We start from the raw sequence: 21,942 nt of genomic DNA, 5'->3' as shown, positions 1-21,942 counted from the left end.
GTCCACGATCCACTTGCACAGCGTGGCTGGCGATGCCCGCTTCAGCCGCCCAGTCGGCGTCACTGCAGGTTCACCTGACCGCATCCACTCTGCGTAGCACCGATTCACCGCGTCCTTGAAAGGCTTGTTAACGCAAACATCTAGAGGCTGCAGCTGAGACGTCATCCCACCCGGGATAACGACGAGTTCAGTATTACAATCACGCAACAGGTTCTTCACCGAGTCGGCCAAATGGCCACGAAACGCGTCCAGCACGATGATGGACGGGAACGACAACAGTGCACCGGGCCGCCTACACCAAACGGACTTTATCCAGTCGAGCACAAGACTCTCATTCATCCACCCTTTCTCATGGCATTTAACTATGACATTTTTCGGCAGCTCACCTTTCGGCATTGTCTTGCGCTTGAAGACGACATAGGGCGGGAGCTTGCGGCCGTCTGCCGTGCATGACAACATGACGGTAACACGCGTCTTCTCGTTCCCAGTGGACCGGACACAAACTTGTTTCGAGCCCTTTTCGTGCACGGTGAGGGGCGATGGCATGTCCAGATAAACTGGTGTTTGGTCAGCATTGCCGATTTGCCCTAGCTGAAAGTTCTTCTTCAACTTGCGCAACGAAATAATGTGGCGCTGGAAAGCCACCAGTAACTCTTCAAACGATTCCGGCAGCTTTTGCGAAATTGAAGTTCTCTGGCGCAATGAAAATCCTGCACGGCACATATACCGATAAATCCAATGCTTGCGTGCTTTGAAGGTGGAGCTCGTTAGGCCTTTTTCGCTCGCAAGCTCCCTAGCTTTTGCCTGCATGAGCTCCACGCTCACAGCAAGATGCGCGGCTCGTTGTTCTCGGACGAATTCCGTCAGTTTGAGTTCAATTTCCGGGAATGTCCCAGTCTTCGGGCCGCGAAAGTTTCTTCGCGTTCCGCTGCACTCAAAAAGTGCTTCTTTTTGCCGTCGCCATCCGCGGATGCTTCCCACGGTGACGCCAAACTGCCTCCCAGCCGCACTGTTGCCGATTTCCTCTGCCGCTAAAATCACATTTCGCTTGAAAGCTGCCGAGTACTGCTTCCGTGCCCCCGACATCGTGCTCCTTCACTAAAAACGATGCACTTCGCGAAGCGCGGTTAACACGTGAACTGCCAAGGTCTGCACTCAACAAAGAAAGAAACAATGCCGTAGCCACGCTGCAATAGCGAAGGCAAACCGTTGCCAGGCAGCAATAACAAAGCCAAGTCGTAGCCATGCAAATATCACGAAGCCAAGCCGTAGCCACAGAGCAATAACGAAACCAAAACTTCGAGCCGAACTTTGAAATTTTTTTCCGGATCCGCATATAGTACGAGGCGGAAATTTGGGACGCTAATAACAGGAAAAAAACCTCGTACTATACGCGGGTTTTTACGGTATACTGTCTTCTAGCTCAGCGTTTCTGTAATCACGAACCAGATAGCCTGCTAGTCAATTCTTGCTAACATTTGTAAACTTGCCATGCCTATTTATTTTGCCTACTGAGAAAATTTAGCCCAGTAGAGCTTGTAAAAAAAAATTTTCGTCACAGAGTGCTGCTGCATCTTTGTGACATCATGCCCTTCGGCTTGCCAATACTATGCGTGGGAACTTCCATCTTGTTGCATTGATTGTTGCATGGTCCTCGCTCTTGAGTTTTGCTTTGGATGAAGATTCTCCCACATTGACTGGTGGCTGGCTTCTTTCCAGATCTGGCATGGCGACGGTTCTCACAGCACGCTCATTGGCCATAGGGGTCAAATCACAGCACCATGCCGCCTGTTTGGAGGTGGCTTCAAGCTTCTATCCTCATCAGACAAGGGCGAGCTCATGGTAAGGGAGCTCTCCACCCACTTCATCACATACAGTTTAGTGAAATGCCCCAGCTATGCAGCCCGTACACTTGCCACTTCACACTTTTGCTTGCAAGTGTCTCTGTCATGTTAACTGGCCTTGGCGAACAAAATCAAAATTTGCAGGTGCCAAAAGCGTCCACAATACCACCATTTTCTTTAGTTTAATAAACTGATTTCACACAAGTTTTGAATAGATGTTTATCGGCATTTGCTTCTTTCTTCTCTTTTAATTGGAAGTCTTGAAGCCTGCTTTATGTGCTGCCCCAGTGGAAGCTCCATAGATAAGGAAGGCTGCTTTCTGTGCATTCATAGTGTTTTTCACTGTTCATTTTTCGGAGAAATTGAAACACTTATAGAAAGACAACCTTTAGTATTGTGTTTGCAAAGCAAAGTTATTTAAATATGGCAACTATTTATATTCAACTATTAGTGTGCGTGATGTAAACCATGTCCACCCCACTGCAGCAGCTCAGTGGTTATGGTGGTTGGCTGCCGAGCTCAAGGTTGAGAGTTCCAATTCATGCCCATGAGGGTCACATCTTATTGGGTGCAGAATCCAAGAGTGCGCTTAAATTAAGGTGCATGTTAAAAAAGCCCAAGCAGTCAGAATTGAGAAATAATTGGGAGCTCTCCACTGCTGTGCCTCTGTATCACTGTAGGATGTTGAACCTGGTTGATCAACTGCCATTGTTTGTTTTTTATTTCCCCTAGGTGTGGAACTTGAAGCAGTGCAGCCATCCGTCTGTCCAGATTGAGGCTCACAATAGAAACCCAGTGTTGTGCTGTGATGTATCGTCCGATGGACAGTGGCTCCTCTCTGGATCTACTGACAAGACCATTCAGGTAAATTGCTTTTAGTCTTATATTGCCTTGCACTGTTGTGATTATGGGAAGGTTGTGAAGATAGTGTTGCCTCACATTTGCACTCTGGCTGTAATAAAGCTTGCTGTACTGATTCACATGTGTCAGCATTCGACACATACAGCAGCGAACACTAAAAAAAGTATCATTGTGGTTTTGTACAAAGAATTCATTACCTAGTATATTTCTAAGCTGCAGGTTTTTGTTTTCCTTTTTTTTTATGTCATACAGGATATTAGGGAGCTTTAGCTTTCGTGTAGGCAAAGTTAGGGCGTGCAAACTGCCAGGCTTACAAAAGAATGCAAGGAGCTATAGCAAAAAACACCCAAAAATGTACAAAAGGATGGAAGCTGGGTGCAGTGCTTTGCATACACACAGGTCCCTTTGGATACCCAAACCTCTTTCTAAGATATAAACTCCCTCTTCCCCGCCACCACGAGGGGTATTATGATAAGACATTTTGTTTACTGCCACTGCCATAGCTCCTCTTTCTGCTTTGGTCATATCATGGTGCTCAGTGTGACTCACATTCTTGAGCTAATGCGCATGCACTTCTTCTTTTTACTTTCTTTCTTTCATCCGTCATTGTCGATTATACTTCGAGTAGTGTGCCAAGCTTGTCTCGTTGCTAAGCTCTCCAGTTATCATTTATCATTAAACGTCATCTTTCTCGTGCATATTTTGTAACATAATGGTTGATAGGCTCTCTCGATATCTTCTTGGAATATGCAAACCTTTTAGACAATGTGTAGGCTATATGGTGTAAATAAAGTTTTGGTGACTGTTCAAGAAGCTTTTGTCCAAGGCTAGCATTATGGAGTGATGCGGCACCAGCTTTCTCAGAAGTTTAGGTCAAAAGACTGAAAATGTAAAATTTTCAGTCTTCTGGATAAAATGGACCGGTAACACATTACAAGTGCATGTCTAGATACTTCATGGACAAATAAGTTACATATATTCGTTTTACTTTATAAAAGTGATCAATGGGTGTTATTATTTTATTTCATTACCCTGAATTTGGCCAGGGGGTGCTGCAACTACGAAAGGTCCGCTCCGCTCCGCTAAACGTATAACTAAAATGTGAAAATTGCCCACCGCCCCGCTGTGGACTTTCGGGACAATTCGGAAGGGAGCGGACCGTAAAGATGCTCAACTAAAACACTCAGATGCCTATCTGCCAAGTGCAGTTTCACATGCCAAGTTAAAGTAGTTTCCTGCAGAGCATGAATCAGTGCCTTCATTTTGTTTATAGTGATAGCAATCCTATGGACACCAAGCGAATTTTTGCCATCGGTGGTGCTGCCGTGAGGTTCTGTATATATTTAGGTATGTGTACGGTATACGCCATACCATGCTATGTGTCATGCAGTATATGCGGGTTGTATTGCTACACCATTCTATCACTAAAAGTTCTCACACCAGGTGTTACACTATTGACAAAGTTATTCCTCAGAACATTGAGAATGGCAGTCCACAAACAAATCTCACGAAACAAAACATCGACAGTATGTGCCTTTTATCTTAAATGACCTCAGACTTAAATATTAAAAGTGCGAAACAATAACGGAGCTTAAACGTGAGAATGGTGTAACTTTATTGACACGGCTGTGCACTACCTCTGGGATTGGCCCAGAAGGGGTTTGAAACATATCCGATATGGAAAAGGGGGCATAAATTCGCTAAGAAATATGTTGGCTATAAATAATATACGTAAACGAAATTGTCCGATAGGAGGATTCAAACAGGACCCCTAGCATAACATCTCAATTTTACTTAGTCAGCTTACGTTTTACTTTCAATTCATAGTGCCACTGCAGCTATGAGTCTTGCACTTCATGTAATATTCTAACATGTTGTTATCACATCCATTGCTTCGCCCTTATGGCCAAACTATGATAATTTTTTTCAGTGACTACACTTTCATCGTCTTGTGTCGTATGTTGGTTGCTTTAGTAGCCCGCTGAGCTATTTGTTTGCAGTGTGTAGCTGCCTATGTGATCTGTTTATGCAACTGTCTCCTCTCATTATATATTTGAAAGCCATAATAACGAAATCCCACGACAAGGAAATTCTCATGACAACGATATATTTTCGTATCCCCGACTAACGCCCATAGTATTCAATGCACTTCGTACCTCTTGTACCATATTGTACCTTGCTGTGCTACCATCCCGCATCAACGAAAGTTACTGGAGCGTAAGCCCGTGTACAGTGGAACCCCGTTCATACGTTTTTCACCGGATTGAGGAAAAAAAACGTAACAGCCGGGAAAACACAACAGTGAGGAAAACTCCGAAAATGAATGAAAAAAGTGCAGCTTCAACTATAGACAATTTATTTCCACAGAGTGCGTTTAGAACTTAACAAAAGTCTAGAATGGTTACCTGCCGTTTCTTTCGCTCGCTAGAAATCACCACACGTTTCTCAATAGCCTGGAAGGCCGCATTGCTGTCAGCGTCGCTGTGAGGTGCGACGTACCTGCGGAGGCGGTCAAGGGCCGCGACGGCTTCTCCAAAGCTAGGGTTTGGCAACTCCCCGGCATCATGCGGCTCGTGCTCCTCGTCGTCACCGCGCCACGGCAATGGCAACGGACGAAGGAATATCCGCGGGAAATTTTGCCCTCTTTAGCGTAATCATGCTAACGTGCTAACGATTGTTTAGTATTGCTGCGAAGCGCGCGCATCCGAGCAGCCCGGTTGTGCGCAGCGCGGCGTGGTTTCGCGAGAAATGTAAACAAGAGAGGAGAGCTGGCCCGATAGGCGGAGCAACGCCATGAGCAACGCCAACTTCCGGCTTCCCTTTAGCTATAGCTTCACAAAGAGTGACGTCAGGGCCTCTCCTGAGTTTCCTTCCTCCGTGAGTCGACGCGTCCAACAAACCATGTGGTGACCGTAATCACAGTGATAGTGAGAGCATTTTTCACGTATGGCCATCTATTGGCAGCCTCTCAAACTGGCGTACGGCTTCTTGCAGCCAGTTCCATAGCCAAGCCCGGCCAAGCCCGGTCAAAACTCATCAAAAACCAAAATGGCGGTTGGAGCGCGTTGCCGACTTTAGCCCAGGCGGGTTCGGGTTGCAACGCATCATGCGGGAACGTTTTCACAGCTACTACGTAAAAGCGGGGTTCCTTATACATTGGATCCTACGAAAGCTATGCCGGGACCGGATGAAAACGACGTAGCAGCCGGGAAAACGCAGCAGTGAGGAACGTAACAGCGGGGTTCTACTGTATTGCCTACTTGCGCAAGGCTCGCAGACTCCAAAATGTACTCAAATGCAATTGCCATACCTGCCAACCCTCCCTATTCGCCCGGGAGACTCCCGATTTTTGACTGAACTTTCCGATTGTACAATCACTATCCTATATCTCCCGAAAAGTGGTCTCTGTTCGTGCAATAATGGTTTTTGCGAAACCGGCACCGCGGAAGCTGCAGCCGCATCGTAATTGTCAGCATCACCAACAACGGCAGCACTAGCCCCATCGGTATCATCGACCAAGCAGCCGACTACAGCGCCTAGTAAGCCGACCAAAGCCAGAGCCAATGTAGTTCTTGAATTCCATGCATGTCTTCCTCCATGGTGCATCTTGTTGCTGCTGCTTTTGTATATGATTAGTGTTGGTTAGGCCGTGTGTGTGGTGCACTGTGTAAAGTTAGATTTCTCGTGTGCTTGATGGCATGGCGCTACCAAAGTTGAGGAAAAGGTATTTGCAGAAGTTATTACAAACTTCTGAATACCGCTGAGCAGCAAAGCAACATAGTGAACTTTCTCGGGAACAAGTGCAACGACAGTGTCATACGTGTGGAGTGCCTGTTTACGGGATTCCGCGTCGAGCACAACCTACCCCTTAGTGTCAGCGACTACGTTGGGCCTCTTCCACGGAAAATATTTCCGAAACGAGACAAGGCGAAGCGCTATGGATGTAGATGCAACTCTGAAAAGCAACTATGAAGAATGCGGAGGTGGCCAACCTGAAATTTCACAGGCATCGCTCTCGAGGCTTCGTTTCTTTATTCAGAGTTTCCCTCAGCTGCTGCCCCGAGACGCCAGTGAATCTACTGAAGACGACGCGTCAGGTGCTCTCGAAGCTGAATTTGCCACACCACAGGCATACAGTCTTCCAGAGGAAATTCTTAATGAAGAAAGGTGGGACATGCAGTGTCTATGGTTGGAAAAATGAAAAACACTGATGGAAAACATGTTTCACCAAATTGCTAAGGCCACCAGAAGTTGAAACAGTGATGCAACCCCCCCCCCCCCTCCCCCGTTGGTGCGAATAAAGTCTGCCGATTTTTGATCTCGCCAGGTTGGCAGGTATGAATTGCTTTGTGCTAAAATTGCGTAAAATACCACCACATTAAACTTGCATTGGCACCGCCATTCTTGTTTTACAAAAATTACCACCCATGCACCCCGTACAGATGGTAAACCAGCAAAGCTGAAATGTGTGGCCCCGGTGTTTATTGCTGGGTTAATTATGATGGTTTATTAAACTCTTTCTCGAATATTAGTTACATCTTTATGTTTCTTAATAAAGTTACACACATTTGACTTGTATTTATCAAATTGTTTATTTGAAATGCCACACATTGCACTTCACATAATCACCATCATGGAAGGGTGCAATGAGCGGTTCATTGTGTTAATCTAGTGAGTTCATCAATGTCTTTCTGAATTATCTTGCGCATTTGTGTTTCATAATGTATTAATCATGGTGTTTGACTCAGTTATGCACTGTAGTTAACAAGTGACACACTGGAGCTGCACATTTCATTTAAACACAGGGACACATTTTTGAACCTATTGCGAAGTCAGAAAGAGACTGCTGCATGCGCGCTCTACTGTGAGAGAGAAACGATGCCACTATTGGCGAAGCCAATGGTGTGCCACACCTTTGCTGAGAGATAATTATGTCATCACGATATTGTCTTAACCCCGTCACCCTTTGTGTCCCTTCTCTGCAATAATACGTTGTTAAATGTATATGTTCTAAATGCGTAAGCATTTCTATGCCTACCCAACGAGAAACTTGTCCGTCCGTCACCTAAGACAAATGCAATGACTCATACTCCCCTAAACAATGGCTTATAACCCAGCAGTAGGCTTTCTGTGGTTGGACCACGAGTGTTTCGCCTAGGCATATGCAGCTTCGCTGTAAAACAGCCAAGCACCGGAAGCGATCGCAGGTGCTGGAAACGCGTCATGGCCGCCATCTTGTTTGTTGATTGGCTATTTGAAGTGGCATTCATGTTGCTACTGACATGTGACGACAGTCTTTGCACACCTAGTGCAATGCATAATGTGTGCCTCAGTGGGAAAAAGGCAGCAAAAGCAAGGAAATCCACGTCCCACCAACATGGAATTGTTTATGGCGCTTGAAATGGCAGTCGCCATCTCAAGGCCACGCATTGGGCCATGATTGAGCAGTCGTCCGGGAATATGCATCCCTTGGTTCAAGAGTGCTGGTTTTAGTGCCACACGACGGGCATTGCATGCAAATTCGTGCCGGATGTGAATTTGCGTGAAGGGGCTGTCATCTCAGTCGATTGCCTTCCAGTATACAAGATACGATCACTTTCATGCTCGGCACCCAACGCATCGGAATACTGCTCCACGGCAGTGCTGACACTGCTGATCGACACATGCGGTGCACTTTGTACTGTCAGCATTGTGGTTCTATATCCTTGAGTAAAGCTTGCCAACATAGACTAACAGAATTTTGACAGTAAAGTTTTGTTCTGTGACCCATTACCTAGCTGTACTGTCTCATTTTACAACAATTGAATTCCTCGCAAAAGGGAACTTTTTCGTGTTCCCCGTCGATTTCGTTATTGTGAGGTTCAACTGTAAATAATGTTAAACAACTACTGCTATTATGTGCGAACAGAATAAAACGTACACAGTGCTTTGTTTGTTTCCTTCTGTTCGTCCTGTCTCATGTGCTGTTACTCAAATAAAGTTTCATTTACTTCCTTCATCTAGTTTTCATGTAAACATTTTCAAGTTTGCACAAAGGTTCTTTTTCCATTTCACAGTTGTGGAATGCTGAAACAGGCGAGCTGCTGAAGGTCCAGACACTTAACGAATGCGTTCGTTGCTGCCGGTTTGGTCCAGACACCCAAAGTGTTACGATAGCAGCTGGCACTGATGAAGGATCTGTCTATGTAAGTACATTTATTTATCTCTGCTTTATAATTCACCCATGAGTAAGAGAGAGCTGCTTAGAGTCTCGAAAATATGGGCAAGTTATCACCATAAGCTATCCATAAAAATGTTGCTGTTGGCTCTTGGCTCCCACTCTTGCTATTCTTCATAGATTACGCCACCTCACCACCGAAGCACCGTATAATAAGAATGACGTGCGCAAAACAGACACTGACACTGAGAGAACTACCACTAACAAGCAAGCACCCTGTCACCTCGAAAGTGCAATGTTTCTAATTGTTTGTTTGTTTTTCACAATCCTTGTCGTGTGCACCACAATTGTCTCGCTCAAGGCAGGCGCCTGAATTATTCCAAAGCGCAAGTGCGCGTAAACGACATCCTCCGGAAAGTGCCAAGTTCCTGTGCGGCATTGCTGCGAGTACAGACGTTGCATTTTTCCGCGTGCATAGCTGGTATGAGAGAGAGTGATTGGGAAGAGGAAGAGGTGTTATTTTTTTTTCAACCCTTTAGGAAGCACGGCTCAGTGCCTTGGGGAAGGAGTGGGGGGGATAGGAAGATGTACGGCCGCAGAAAGAAGGAAGAGACGCGCCTGCATTGCTAGGCGACACTTGCCTGGGCAGAGCATGCGCTCGTGAAACCTGAAGCTTTGTCGCCTCCACAATAAATTTAGAAAAAAAAAGATTTCTCGTGCTTTTTTTCTCAGCTGCCTTGGGAGGTCTTCTGAACGCAAGTGCTGCGGCGTCCACTTTCTGCGCCTTGATGTCTGCTAGCCTACTGTTCTGGCTGCCATGAAGGATACACGGAGATCTAAAAATCCCCAGATTTCTGAATACTATCAAGTTTACAATAGTGTAACCTAGCAATGATAATTGATATCACAATTGTTCAGATAGCATCTAATAGCACATCTAAAGCGAACAACATTGTTGTATTACACATGGCTTTCAAATAGACCACTAATGTGTGAGTAGGACTTTTGCAAAACCTTTGTAGACAATGTAACAAATTCACCTAAGATATAAATTGATATACAAAATTTGTCCAGTTTGAGTGCTCTAAAGGATGCAGTTTACAGAACTGCGATATCTGTTCTTGGTGTAGAGCTACGAAATTGTAAACGTAATGCTTCTATTTTTTTCAGGCTTGCCAATCTTTGAAAATTACTTATAAGCAATGAAGGCCTTAAATCGCAATTCCGCTTCCAACAATCACTAGAATTTAACTTCCTCTCTCAAATGCAACAAATTTCATTAAAATCACCCCTGAAGTTATCTCGGAAAAGCGTTTCTGTTTTTCACTTGTTTGAATTTGCGGCATTTGAGTTGTTCCTCCAGCTAAAGCTTCCTCATGATCTGAAAAGTTTGTTAATGTGGTGTTTGTAGTAATGAAGTTTCACGATCTTCCAGTGCATTTAGTACTGGAGGTTGCGTAATCTCGAGTTTTGGAGATGCGTTGAAGGTGAGCGGCAGACGAAGCATTTGCTTCCTGCCACCGGTGATTTTCATAACAGCGTTGTCTGTCCCCCGGCTGGCAATACTATAAGCCGTGGGGGCGGAGTGGACGTGAAAGCATAGCTGGGTCCTCTTCGTACCGCCGATGTGAAGGTATCGTCCACACGGCATAAAACTGTATTTTTCATCTCAGACTCTCAAATTTAACAAAATTATTTTCTTTTTCATTCAAATTTGCTTTTTCCGATTGCCTATTAATTACAGAAAATTTTGTGGCCCCCTTGATATAAGAAAAATCAATCTGCGAGTTCACTTATTTGTAAAGAAGGTTGGATTTCAGTATAATGAGATTTCGGTACAATGAAGCAAATAGCCGATCTTGCCAACTTCGTTATATCAAAGTCTAATTGCATATGCATAAGGACTTGTTTAAGTACACTCTGCCAGGACACAAAGGGTGAATGAAATGAACTGAAATTCTCTTTTATGCTCAAAGGTCTATCTCTTGGAAGAGGACTTACTCCAGAAGATAGGCCAGCACAAGCTTTGGGTCTACGACCTTGCCTTTTCCCCCGATGGCCAGCAGCTTGCATCGCTCTCAGAATCCATCTGCTGGTGGTCCCTGGACTCCTTGGAGTTTGCGTCAGCGCTCAGCTCTTTGGAAGACGGTAGCATAGCGTCCTTTGAGTCACTGGCTCAGCCCAGCTGTCACCGTCAGCTGCAGAGATTCCAGCTGCAAAGCTCTAAGGCCGTGGCCCTGTTTGCATCACCTGATTTCAATACGTTTGTCACTGTCGATGACTCGGGGATCCTGTATGTGCTCAACAAGTTGGCTGCTGCTCAAGCGAGGGAGAGCTGACTATTCTATAGTTTTTTTGTTTTTTGTTTTTGTTTGCTTCATTTTGCCTATAGTTGCATTGTGAAGGAAGACCCAAGCAATGTGCAGCTTGGCATACAGGCATTACTATTCTGTTCACCTGTTCATGTGAAGTGCTTTCATCTGTTCCCACTTCTTTTCCAACTTGGTGGAAGCGCTTCCAAAGGTTCCCGAGTTGAAATTCTCGCATTGTAATTCTGTTTAAGTCATCATTGACCGGTCTGTTCGGTCAATGCTGCCAGTTGTTGGATTCACCTAGCTGAATTACTATGGAAGTGCACAAAGCACATCAGCTCATGCCCTGAGCATGTGCACATTCTGCGTGATGATCACATGTGATAGAAAGTAAGTGTTAAGCAGCGACTTATTTAAAAAAAAAAATATGTGGCAAGCTGCTTATTCCCTGAAGTTGAAAGAGAGGCTTGCCATCTTTGCTGTTCCGAGGACATAACATTGTTTTGCTTGACTGACCTTGCCATATTTTGGTAATTAATAACAGCACTGCTTTGACTAACCTCCAAGGTATTGCTGCTGAAAGTCTATTCCCATGGGGAAACAGCAGCTCATTCAGTCTGTGGAACAAGTGTGATGTGGCTCAGCTGCATCGAATCGTGCCACGAGAAGCTAGGTGGGTGATGCGTTTCCACAACTAGCAATTCAGTGCAGTTTAACTGTGTCGTGCTCTGTCGGTGGCCTGGATCAGCAATTTGGTGGGTCACTGTTTGAATCATCTTGAAAGGCCACTGAGCATGGTCCAATCTACATGGCTGTGTTTGGACATTTGTGCTGTGAGCTGCTCAGTGCAATTGCTCAACAACTTTCCTATTAGCTAGCGCTCAGTTGTCCAAAGGAACTGTGCCATTTTGACAGGGGCAGTATCTTAAATGACTGCAATGGTGCCAAAGGAGCTGCGAATGATAGCCGAAATGTTAGTCTCCTATTTAATGCATTTTCTATTCAAATTATGTGGTGCCGTTAATGGTGCCGTTAATGTTGCCTGAACCTTCTATATAAGGGCATAAGGAGAGGAGCTTAACAAAGTTTTTTGGCAATATTCCTCCTTTTCAAGCTTTCTTTTTTTTTCTTTTCCCCCCCACATTTTACACAGTTTTATGACTGGCTTCATGAGATCTGTTGAAATGTGCATGTGTTTATGAAAACTTCAGATGCAACCTTTTTGCTTCCTTATCATTTTATTTATTAAGCTAGTGCATTTTCATTTATTAGATGAAGTTTTGAACAGATGTACTTATCCAAACTGTCCAAACTGGCAGTCATCCATGCATTTTTGCATGATAGGGATTTCAGGCTTCAGGTTTAGCAGCGTGGAGATAGAAGGGAGGGGGGGGGGGGCGTCAGGCTAATTGCACTATGTGCACTGCATGCCTGTCCCATGAATGACAGACATTATACAGTCTTTGTCAAAAGAAATGAAGCCACTTTCAACATGAGTGTCGTCAACTTCTCGCTTCATGAGGTTCTGTGCTCTTGGGCAGTGCCAATGGAGGAGTACAAGGCTGACTAAACAGCCCCGGATCGGCTGCAGTAACCCGCAAAGCGACTTCATTTCTCTGCACAAATGGCTGTTCAGACCTGTAGGATCTTAAGGGGAACAGGTCGGTATGTAGTCAGCATTACCTGCAGAACTGTCTTGATATGATCACATAGGTTATCAGTCAAGTTTCACAAAGCCCGCCAGTGGTGACAGGTGATGCGCATTTGTTGCTGGAGTGAAGCTGTGTGACTAGCATTCTTTGATTTCATTGTAGTTACAACTGGTGTGGGGCACAAAAAGGTAAGTGCGGTCACTGATTATCAGAGGACACAATTATGTGCTCTCAGTACCAGCCACTTTTCTCAAATGAATAGGCTTGATAAACGAGTCTTACATTTCACTAGTGAATCACTGGCAGTTCCTGTTCCTTTACATAGTCCTAATGTTTGTTTATCGTCAGTTAACGCATATCACCCCTGGTTCTCTTTCTGTCACGCTGCATGCTTGGGCAGCCTAAAATAGAGCACTACTGCCTTATCACCAGTAGCCTTTATCACCAGTACCAGTAGCCTTCTTACCTGCCAGTACAAAATTCAGCTGACAAACGTGCAAAGCACCAGTGCCACCAGAGGGAGTGGTTTGCAGGCTGCAAAAATGTTACAACAGCAATTTCATCCTCAGAAACTACATTATATAAAGCAGCAATGTCAGGGGACATATTTTAGCCTTGCTCAAGGTGTGTTGCGTGCGTCTGCCCTGTCCATGGTATATCACTTTGCCGCATTAATTTTTTTTTTTTATGTATCTCTCTTAATCCTTGTATAAGTATTTCCCAACCATTCTCATCAAGCTCTAGACCATGAAAGAACATCCTCTTGGTTATGGGAATGGCATATGGTGTTAGCCTGTGTACCACTATCAACTGTATGTTATTTCATTAAGTGGGAGACTGCCATAGGGAGGGCAAAGCACTCTTTGTGGCAGCCACTGACCCACATCCCCGTTTCTATATGCTCTGCTGTGTTTTAATTACATTCCACTAATTGAGCCACCTTAAGTGCTGTGCTCCTGTGTTTGAACCAGTTACACAACATTTTGCACACCAGGCAGTGCAATCTTTAATTTCTTAATTTCATAATTTTTTGCATTCCAATTTTGAAAAGGGGGAAAAAATATATATTTCACTTAAGATTGCTTGCATATGAAGTTTGGGCATCAAAAAGTTTCACACCATTCGCTGTCCCGAGTGAAATTTTGTGGGCTTGTTACAAAAAACTTTTTTTAATGGGCGTCTGGTGCAATATGATACCTTGATATGCATGTTTTCTGATTCTAGCGTCCTTTGACTTGGGAGACAAACCATCTCGTACCTTATAGCACCCTTTAAAGAAATTGACATTGCAGTGATGACAACTGGAATCTGTGCGCTTAAGAGAAGCAGCTGTGCAAGTTTGTAGGAATGTTCAGTCTTATTGGAAAGTGTTCATGGAGCATTGTTATCTAATAGATGATGATGCACCAACATGTTGTCAGAATCTGGCTTACTATTGCTTAAGCATCCCGTCAGCATGTGGGAACTCGGAACTGATATGTTGTGAAATCGAGATGGCCAGCAAAAAGACATAAACGTTGCTGTCGGTATGTGAAAAACCTGACTTTCCAAGTTGTGGTATTTTACTATAGTACTTTTTTCTAATGATCATTCATTAGTTCTCATATTTCTGGAATTGTTGCACTTGCATTACGCTTCACTGCTCATTAAACACTGATATATCTAAGGCAGTGCATTATATTCAAATAAAAATTAGCACGTTTTGAATGCGTGTATCTACATTACCTGTAAGTGCCAAAACCTTGTTTGCATGTATGAATGTGTCTGAACACTTTCCCTGGTCATTCCATGAAAAGTTGCACTGTTTTGTACATAACATATCCCCTTCAAGCACCATTTAATTCCTTCTCTTAAAAATCTTTTGTAACCTCTTCGGCTCGCCTCCAGTGTCAAGAAAAGGCACCAGAAGTCCGAAGCAAAAATGTCTTAGTTTTCATGCTTCTGATAATGTATAATCTACACGTGAACCTTGACATACATTTTAGGTATTATTGTAATCAAGTTGAGTGTTTTTAATGCAGTGTACGTGGAAGACTTCTGCCATATTCAGAAAATTGCACAATGCAATGAATTACTAGAAAAAGAAAGACAGAAGGGCAGATCTCGGTGCATTACTACACAACTAGTACAGTCAAATCTCGATAATTTGAACACGCTTAATTCGAACTTTCTGTTTATTCAAACTGACTCTGTGGTCCCGTTAAACGTATATCTATTCCAATAAGCAAAAACACCTGGTAATTCAAATGCGCTAGCATTTGCAACGGTTAATTCAAACATACTGTGCTCCAACAATATTTTCAGCAGCGCGCCAAATCATGCAGCGGCACCTCAGACTAGCAAATCCGTTAGCAGCTGTAGCCACACCGCGGCAACACTAGGCCGAGCTACTTCGACGTTTTTTTGCTAAGCTTCTTACTGTTTGGCGCCGTGTTTTTCTTTGAAACAATTCGCCGCTGTTAGCAATGATGCCTACTCTGTCTTTGTAATCCTCGCCACTGGTTTCGGAGCGAGGAAGATATGGCGCGTTGCATAATGCCAGTTCTTGTAAGTCAGGTTTGCCCCACTACATCAATGGTACGCATTGAAGCATACCCAAAGTTAGGAGGGCAATTTTCCTGGGACTCGGTATCTTTCGTATAATTATACATGCGTGCATCCGCCGTATCCTATCGCAGTACAAGCACCGATATGCCTAATAAGTGTACTGACAAGCTTTTACAGCTATTTTGGCCGTGCCTGTGGCGATTTGAGCCCTTGGGCAGTAAGAGGCATTTTTATTTTTTTCGGACCACCCAATTTTTTCGGACGTCGACTGTAATTTGTAAATACATGTGGATAAATCTTCCGGAGCTTCCCACTCACGTGTTAGCTCAGTTCGCATGCGCCGCTGCAAGTAAGTCCTCCATTCAATTAGCTTCCTGTAATTCAAACAAATTTTAGGGTGCCTTTGAGTTTGAACTATCTAGATTTGACTGTAGTTTCAACAAGCACACATCTGTCTGCCTTGTGTTTTCTTCTTTCTTTCTTTCTTTCTTTCTTTGCACACATTTGCCAGCATGATACCCATCTTCCAGCACTTATGTTGCAGCCTGGGTTTAATCAGAAGTGTGTTAAAGAGCATGCAACTTGTCTTAAACGTGGTGTACCAGTATGGCCGGGGACAAGTTCAGCTTGAAGGTGGAAGTGCAGCTTACTTGGATCCAGATGCTGATAAGAATAACCTGCCAGTTTGTATATTCATGTAACACATTCAACAAGTAGCATATTCAGGGGAAGTGGCGCGAGGAGTACATGTTAATAGTTGTGCATTGTTTCTTTTTTGCACTGTGCTGGCTGGGGTAATGTTGGCACTTACAAAACTGCTGGAAAAGGAAAGTGTATGATAACGGAAGTTTTCTGCTTATTCCTCTCTCAAGGAAGGTAGCATAGTGGTCTCAAAAACCAATAGTGAGGTTTTGACAGCACTGATAATACCAGTGGATTTGCAATGATAACACTGAACCCTATTTCTCAGCAATACTTTTTGATTGTATTCATTAACTAAGACTAGCATCCAGGCTGAAAGAATGATACCCCGATTTTAAGAAACAAAATTTGCACTAGCTGATCAAGAAAATTCTCCTTTCAAATTTATACCGAAATTCAATAATTTATTTTGGTATGAAGAGAGTTGGGGGGGGGGGGGGAGGGTGCCTTCTGTTCAACAGCCTATCTCTGCAGCATGTAACAAGTGCGCAGATTTTAAGAAAAAAAAAATGTTTTCTAAACATATGTTCGTTTGGGCCCATATATAGCACTTGCAGTGTAAGGGCACACTTTTGCTGCTTTATGTTTAAGATGTATGTTTATTGCATGTTGTAAGCTAAATCATGATTCAGGTCTTTGTAGCCTCTGCTTCACCCTCCACCCCCCTCCTAACCCATTTTTTTTTTACATAAATGTTTATATAAACCAAACATTTCTTATGCGCCATGTGCTCCTTTCCATTGATTTAATCTTACACCAACTGTGCTGAGAGGTCACACCTGTCTTGTTATTGAAAGAGTTTACCATTATGTATCATACTCTATGATCACATGTTCCCTGCAGGCTGTGGCCATGTCTGTCTCCCGTTGTTTTTGGATGCATGTATCAAAACATTTTTTCTTTCTTGCACTGTGAAGATTTTAGTGCGCCCATTTTTAAATCCACGAAATGTGCAGCATCTGCAAGCATTGTTATAATGCCACATAACAAAGCTTGTACCACTGTGTGCACTCCATGGCCCCGAGCAACCTAACAAAGCTTGGCAATGCAGGCCAGCCTGGTCCTAATTCACACTTGTTTATGTAGCTTCCTGTCGCCCACCTTCTTATTGTTGTGGAGGGATTAAATTTATTTATGTTTTACACTGCCTTAAAGAAAGGCTATGACAAGGCCTTTTGGCCTCACTGGTCTCTTTAGCTTGAGTGTGGCCACATAGATTTTTGCTGTTATTTGTTTTATTGAGAAATTGTGTCAATTGTGGGCTGTATGCTTGCTCAAGTTAGTTCAACTTGGGAAAACACAATAAGCAAAAATATACAAGTATTAGAGAGATTCACTGAAATAACTGAGGTGCTTGCCAGTGGGTGTACAAAAACACTCTGAACTGCACTAAAAGTGTTCTTGCAAGACCGTAAAGCACATTGCACATTCTGTTAGTTACTTTTATGGTGAAATTATGCCTAATACTGGCTTCACAACCGTGTAACAGGTAACTTTTATTTTAAATATAAAACTACACATATTTTATTACTCATTTCTCAGTGCTTAACTCTCGACATATACGAGTACTAAATATGCAGTATACTTTGGCAGTTTGTGCTCAGTGCAGGTACTTACTTTTGGTACTTGAAATAGTTTTTTATCTTTAATGGCTGCAAACGTTCAAATGGTACAAATCTGAGGCTGATTAATTACTGCCATACAAAAAGTTGCAACAGGAAATCCGCAATACTGCCAGCACACGCAGATGCTAGTGCAATGTTTCCCTCTTGTACTTGCATTAGAAAACTGTTGTGCAAGGTTGGCCTGCGAGATTGGTGGCGTGCATGCTATGCAATCTCGGAGGCCATGGTGCAAGGTTGTTTTAGAGTAGTTCCAAGGCCTCCTGCTCAACATTGGAAAGTGCTCTTAGTATTCTCGGTTTTCAACGGGGCATGCAAATTGCTCCAGGTTTCTCTCTTTGCTTGCCACTATTTTCTATGTGTGTTTTGCACCATGTATAAATTTAGATCCATGCTGCTTTTGCAGATCTCTTGCACAACTGCAGCTTCTAAATAACTGCCAAGTCCAGAACTGTCTATGGCCAGTTCTCACTTTAGTGTGCTCATATGTTGTTTTGGACTCCTATAGCTGAGTAACAACTATTGTAATAATTTTTAAAATTTCTGCCAAACATTTGTAGGGCAGGTGATTCAGGCTTGTGTTTGTTCATGAGCATGAACAGTGTAAGTTGTTTAGCAGCTTACTGCTTGTAAATGTGCAGTGCAATTTGACTTGTGGTTGATAATCTTTTGTGGAACTCGGTGCATGATGTAATAGCATTGCTTTGAACTGTGTGAACGCTATAGGCTGTGAACTGTGTGAACGCTATAGGCTGTTATGAAGCAACCTTTCCGATGGAATGCACTGATGATAACCATGCCACTGTATGTCCTACATCAGGGACATTTAATTTTTTTACTATTGTGGTGATTGAATCAAATTTAAAGTGCCTTCCTTTCATTATCGTCAACTTATGCAAATATGTATGGATTATAATTTTTTAGAAGAGCTTGTGAAGCATTTTCTGCTGTGGCTAAATGGTGTGTGTGTGTATGTGTTTTTGTCAGAAATGCTTTTCTTCAAGCCTATTTTAGAAGCAGCTTGCTGGCTGGCTACTGTGATTTGTGGAGGAACAGTGACTGCATGTAGATCTTTCTATTAACTTTTATTTGATGATTGTGCAGCATGTTTGCTTGAATTTAGCACGACTCGTAACTAATTTGGCACCGTTCATTTTTTTTGTAATTTCTAGTTATCTTCTTTCACGTTTCTTTTTCATTTGAGCTGATCGTGTTTCAAAGATTTGGTACTCGAGTCTTTTAGAACCAAAGTCGCTAGATGTTACATGCCAAACACTGCTTGGGTGTCAGTCGCCTAAGGCGTTAAATAGTTATTTTTCTTTCCAGAGAGATCTCAAAATTACAAGTAGCATTACAGAGGTGCCCTACCTGATAACCTTAGTGGTTAGGTACTGTGTTATTATGCCAAGTTCATGGATGTGCCCACCTCACTGTGTTTCGGACTACTTTTTGACCAGAATTGCAATATTTGTAAGCCTGAACGCATTGTCCTCAATTGTGGCACATCACAGATGTGAAATGGTTTATGCCGCCAGTATTCACTATGTGCAATTTTTTAAAGAGGTGGGACACCTTTGTGATATCAGAGCTCTGATTTATCTTGTAGTACCTTTATTCCCTTTTGGTTTATCGGTTACATGACTAATTGAAATATTGAGCAGATGATCTTTCTTTTGCTTCTTTTCGTGGCAGCCAGTCAGTCAGCCACAATGTCACCTTACAGTGCATGTTTGCTTGCCTCCTGTACATATGTGTGTGGACTATGCATTGTTGAACAGTGACTCTAAGCATATTGCTCAGAAATTGACATTTTTATACATATACATTAAGTGTGTGCTTTACAAATTGTAGTGATGCTTTTAATAAAACCGTGTTTTTATTTACAGGCATGTTCCAGCCTTTTAAATCATTTGTGGCATTCGAACCTCTTGAAAATAAACTGCAATTTAGCCACGTCAGAACCCATAACTTTATGTAGGCATGCCTAATCTTGGAATTTGCAGTATCGACCCTCATGTATATCAAGTGGTATATTTGTTTCTGGTCTTGGTAAAGCCACTAAAACAGATGCTTTCTGTCAACAATTTAAGGGAGTGCAGGCACAGAATTATTCTTTAAATGAATAGCTATGGACCCAAAAATTAATGTATGAAGCCTTGAGTTCTCGATAGTACAGCAACTTGTTGCATCGTATATTAACGAGACTGTTTCAAAAACGTGCGCCAGTCACAGTGTGGCTCTGGGCTTGAAGCATCTCCTTGCAACATCATAGATGTCTGAGGTGGTGATCACGTGGTATCGCAAACGGCTGGCACGCGCGCTCCCGTCGGCCCTGCGTAGCAGTCGCACGCACCACGACCCGTGTCGAAGGCGGCGGCGTAATTGCGGTAATAGGGGCAGTGGCTTAGCCAGAATTTTTTTTTTTTTTTTTTAAGGCGTAAGCCTTTAGTGGCTGGCTCATGGTTGTCCGGGCACAGTCCGTGGTGGACGCAGGAAAGCGGTGATCGCCGGCCAGCGGAGCAAGGAGAGGAGGCGCCATGCCAGTAGCGCTGTGCAAGTGGGTGCGTGGGAGAGCGCGGACATGCGCGTGGGGGGTGCGCGCACATAGGCGACGAACATTGCAGCCATATGGCTGTAATTGCATCCAATGCTCGCGGCCACCCCGGCGTCCGTTCGCAGAACAGTTCAGACAACCGCAACAGAGGCAGTCATAGATAGGCTTTCGCCTATTGGCGGCGAGGAGTTACGGAGTCGCCATCTATCGGAAGCACCTCGGTGGCGTAGTGTAAGGGATCACGCGGCGCGCTCCTCACAAGTTTTGCTGTCAGCGCTCACTGAAAACACCACGCGCGAGCTCTCCCGCACATTTCTGTAAGTACTTTCGAAACGAGAGAAGTTTTGTACTGTCTAAATAATAATCTTGGGCAAACTGAAAGCGCACAATCGTTTACAGACGCTATCTGTTTACCGAATACGTACAGTGAACGCCACTGCGCGCGGTCGCCGCGATGGAGTCTCCATCGTATGGTAGGTATACGCTGAGAGCAAACTATGTGAAATATGTTCTTATAGTGTTTGTATAACTAAATGGAGTGTAATAGAACGAAGCCTCAATGAACGATCGCGCAGATTCGCAGCGACCGACTGCGCGTCTGCATGCTTGTCCGCGCACTGTTTCGCTTTCGCCGCGTGCGCATTTTCGCTCAGTGCCATGAGCTTTAGGCCGCATAATATGTGCATTGGACAGTATACAAGCAACCATTGTTGCTTGGGCGCTATCAGACCTGTTCAAAAATAATTTCATTGTAGAGACTTCGACGCCTACGGGGACTGTGATGTGCCGTCGCGACGATTCAATCTTTTTTTTTCTTCTAAATTATTTGACCTTTCAATATAATTTCTTGAGTTGCGTCGCACTGTATGTTTATCGGTATTCTCAGCGTGCAGTTTCCCGCTGCTCCTTTTTTGTAATCCAGTGCATTAATTCATAACACAAACATGACCGAAAGCCATGTTTTTTTTAAATGTGCTTCTTACCGCTGCATTTCCACTCCACTGAACTTGCCAGTATCTATAGCATCGACAAGTTCATAGACCAAACCGCCATGTCATTAGTCGGGCAGCGGACTCGAACGAGCGTCTCGGTGCGCGTTTTCAGAACATCGCAGACCGGGCGCCGTAGCAGAAATCTTCCTCGCGTCTTTGCTTGCTGCATAACCGAGTTGTAGACGATGACTGTTTGCTGGTTTTATGTTTCGCGAGCCAAGCTTCACGCAGCTTCTCCTGCGGTTACGTGTGAATAAGGCTGACACCAGCCTCCGTTACGTTCGTCCGGCCCTGCGGCACCGAGCAGTAGCCTACCATGTTGCGCGCCTTCAAAGGCAGCCACTACCTATTGTAGTGTTTTTTTCAAGCGTTGTAAAGGAGACACTCGAAGCGGGAAAATTTCGCCACTAAATGAGGACCGCCGCGTACGAGGGAATTTAAACTCGTTTTCAGCTCGCTTCGGCGCGCCCGAACCAGCCGACGCGGCCGCTATGCCACGTGATCCCTCCTAGCACGTCATGCCGATGGTGGCGCCAGCTTTTCCAGTGGTGGAGCTCGAGGCCAATAGCGGTTTAGCTCGGCAAGGTGCCCATAGAATTTTTTCGGAGGTGCTGGGGCAGGCTTCGTGCTAACAAATTTAGAAGAGAGGAGGGGGGTGGTCACGTGCCCACACCCTGAACATTCAACAACTCTTAGCCA

General features: G+C 44.0%; 1 protein-coding gene across 3 annotated transcripts in view; it reads left to right on the top strand.

The window, feature by feature from the left end:
- LOC142579037 (apoptotic protease-activating factor 1-like) overlaps positions 1–19,582 on the top strand; it is a 129,754-nt gene extending 110,172 nt beyond the window's left edge. For all 3 annotated transcript variants that reach the window (XM_075688843.1, XM_075688840.1, XM_075688842.1), the window contains 4 exons: positions 1,720–1,842; positions 2,577–2,708; positions 8,762–8,890; positions 10,839–19,582. In XM_075688843.1, coding sequence (XP_075544958.1) covers positions 1,720–1,842; positions 2,577–2,708; positions 8,762–8,890; positions 10,839–11,201 — 747 coding nt within the window. In that variant the 3' untranslated portion in view covers positions 11,202–19,582. The remainder of the gene's footprint in view (positions 1–1,719; positions 1,843–2,576; positions 2,709–8,761; positions 8,891–10,838) is intronic.
- The last annotated feature ends 2,360 nt before the right edge of the window (positions 19,583–21,942 follow it).

The sequence above is a fragment of the Dermacentor variabilis genome, chromosome 4, assembly GCF_050947875.1.
Source record: "Dermacentor variabilis isolate Ectoservices chromosome 4, ASM5094787v1, whole genome shotgun sequence".
NCBI classification, from domain to species: Eukaryota; Metazoa; Arthropoda; class Arachnida; order Ixodida; family Ixodidae; genus Dermacentor; species Dermacentor variabilis.
Note: the sequence above shows the minus strand (reverse complement) of the source record. Positions and strands in the feature narration are given on the sequence as shown.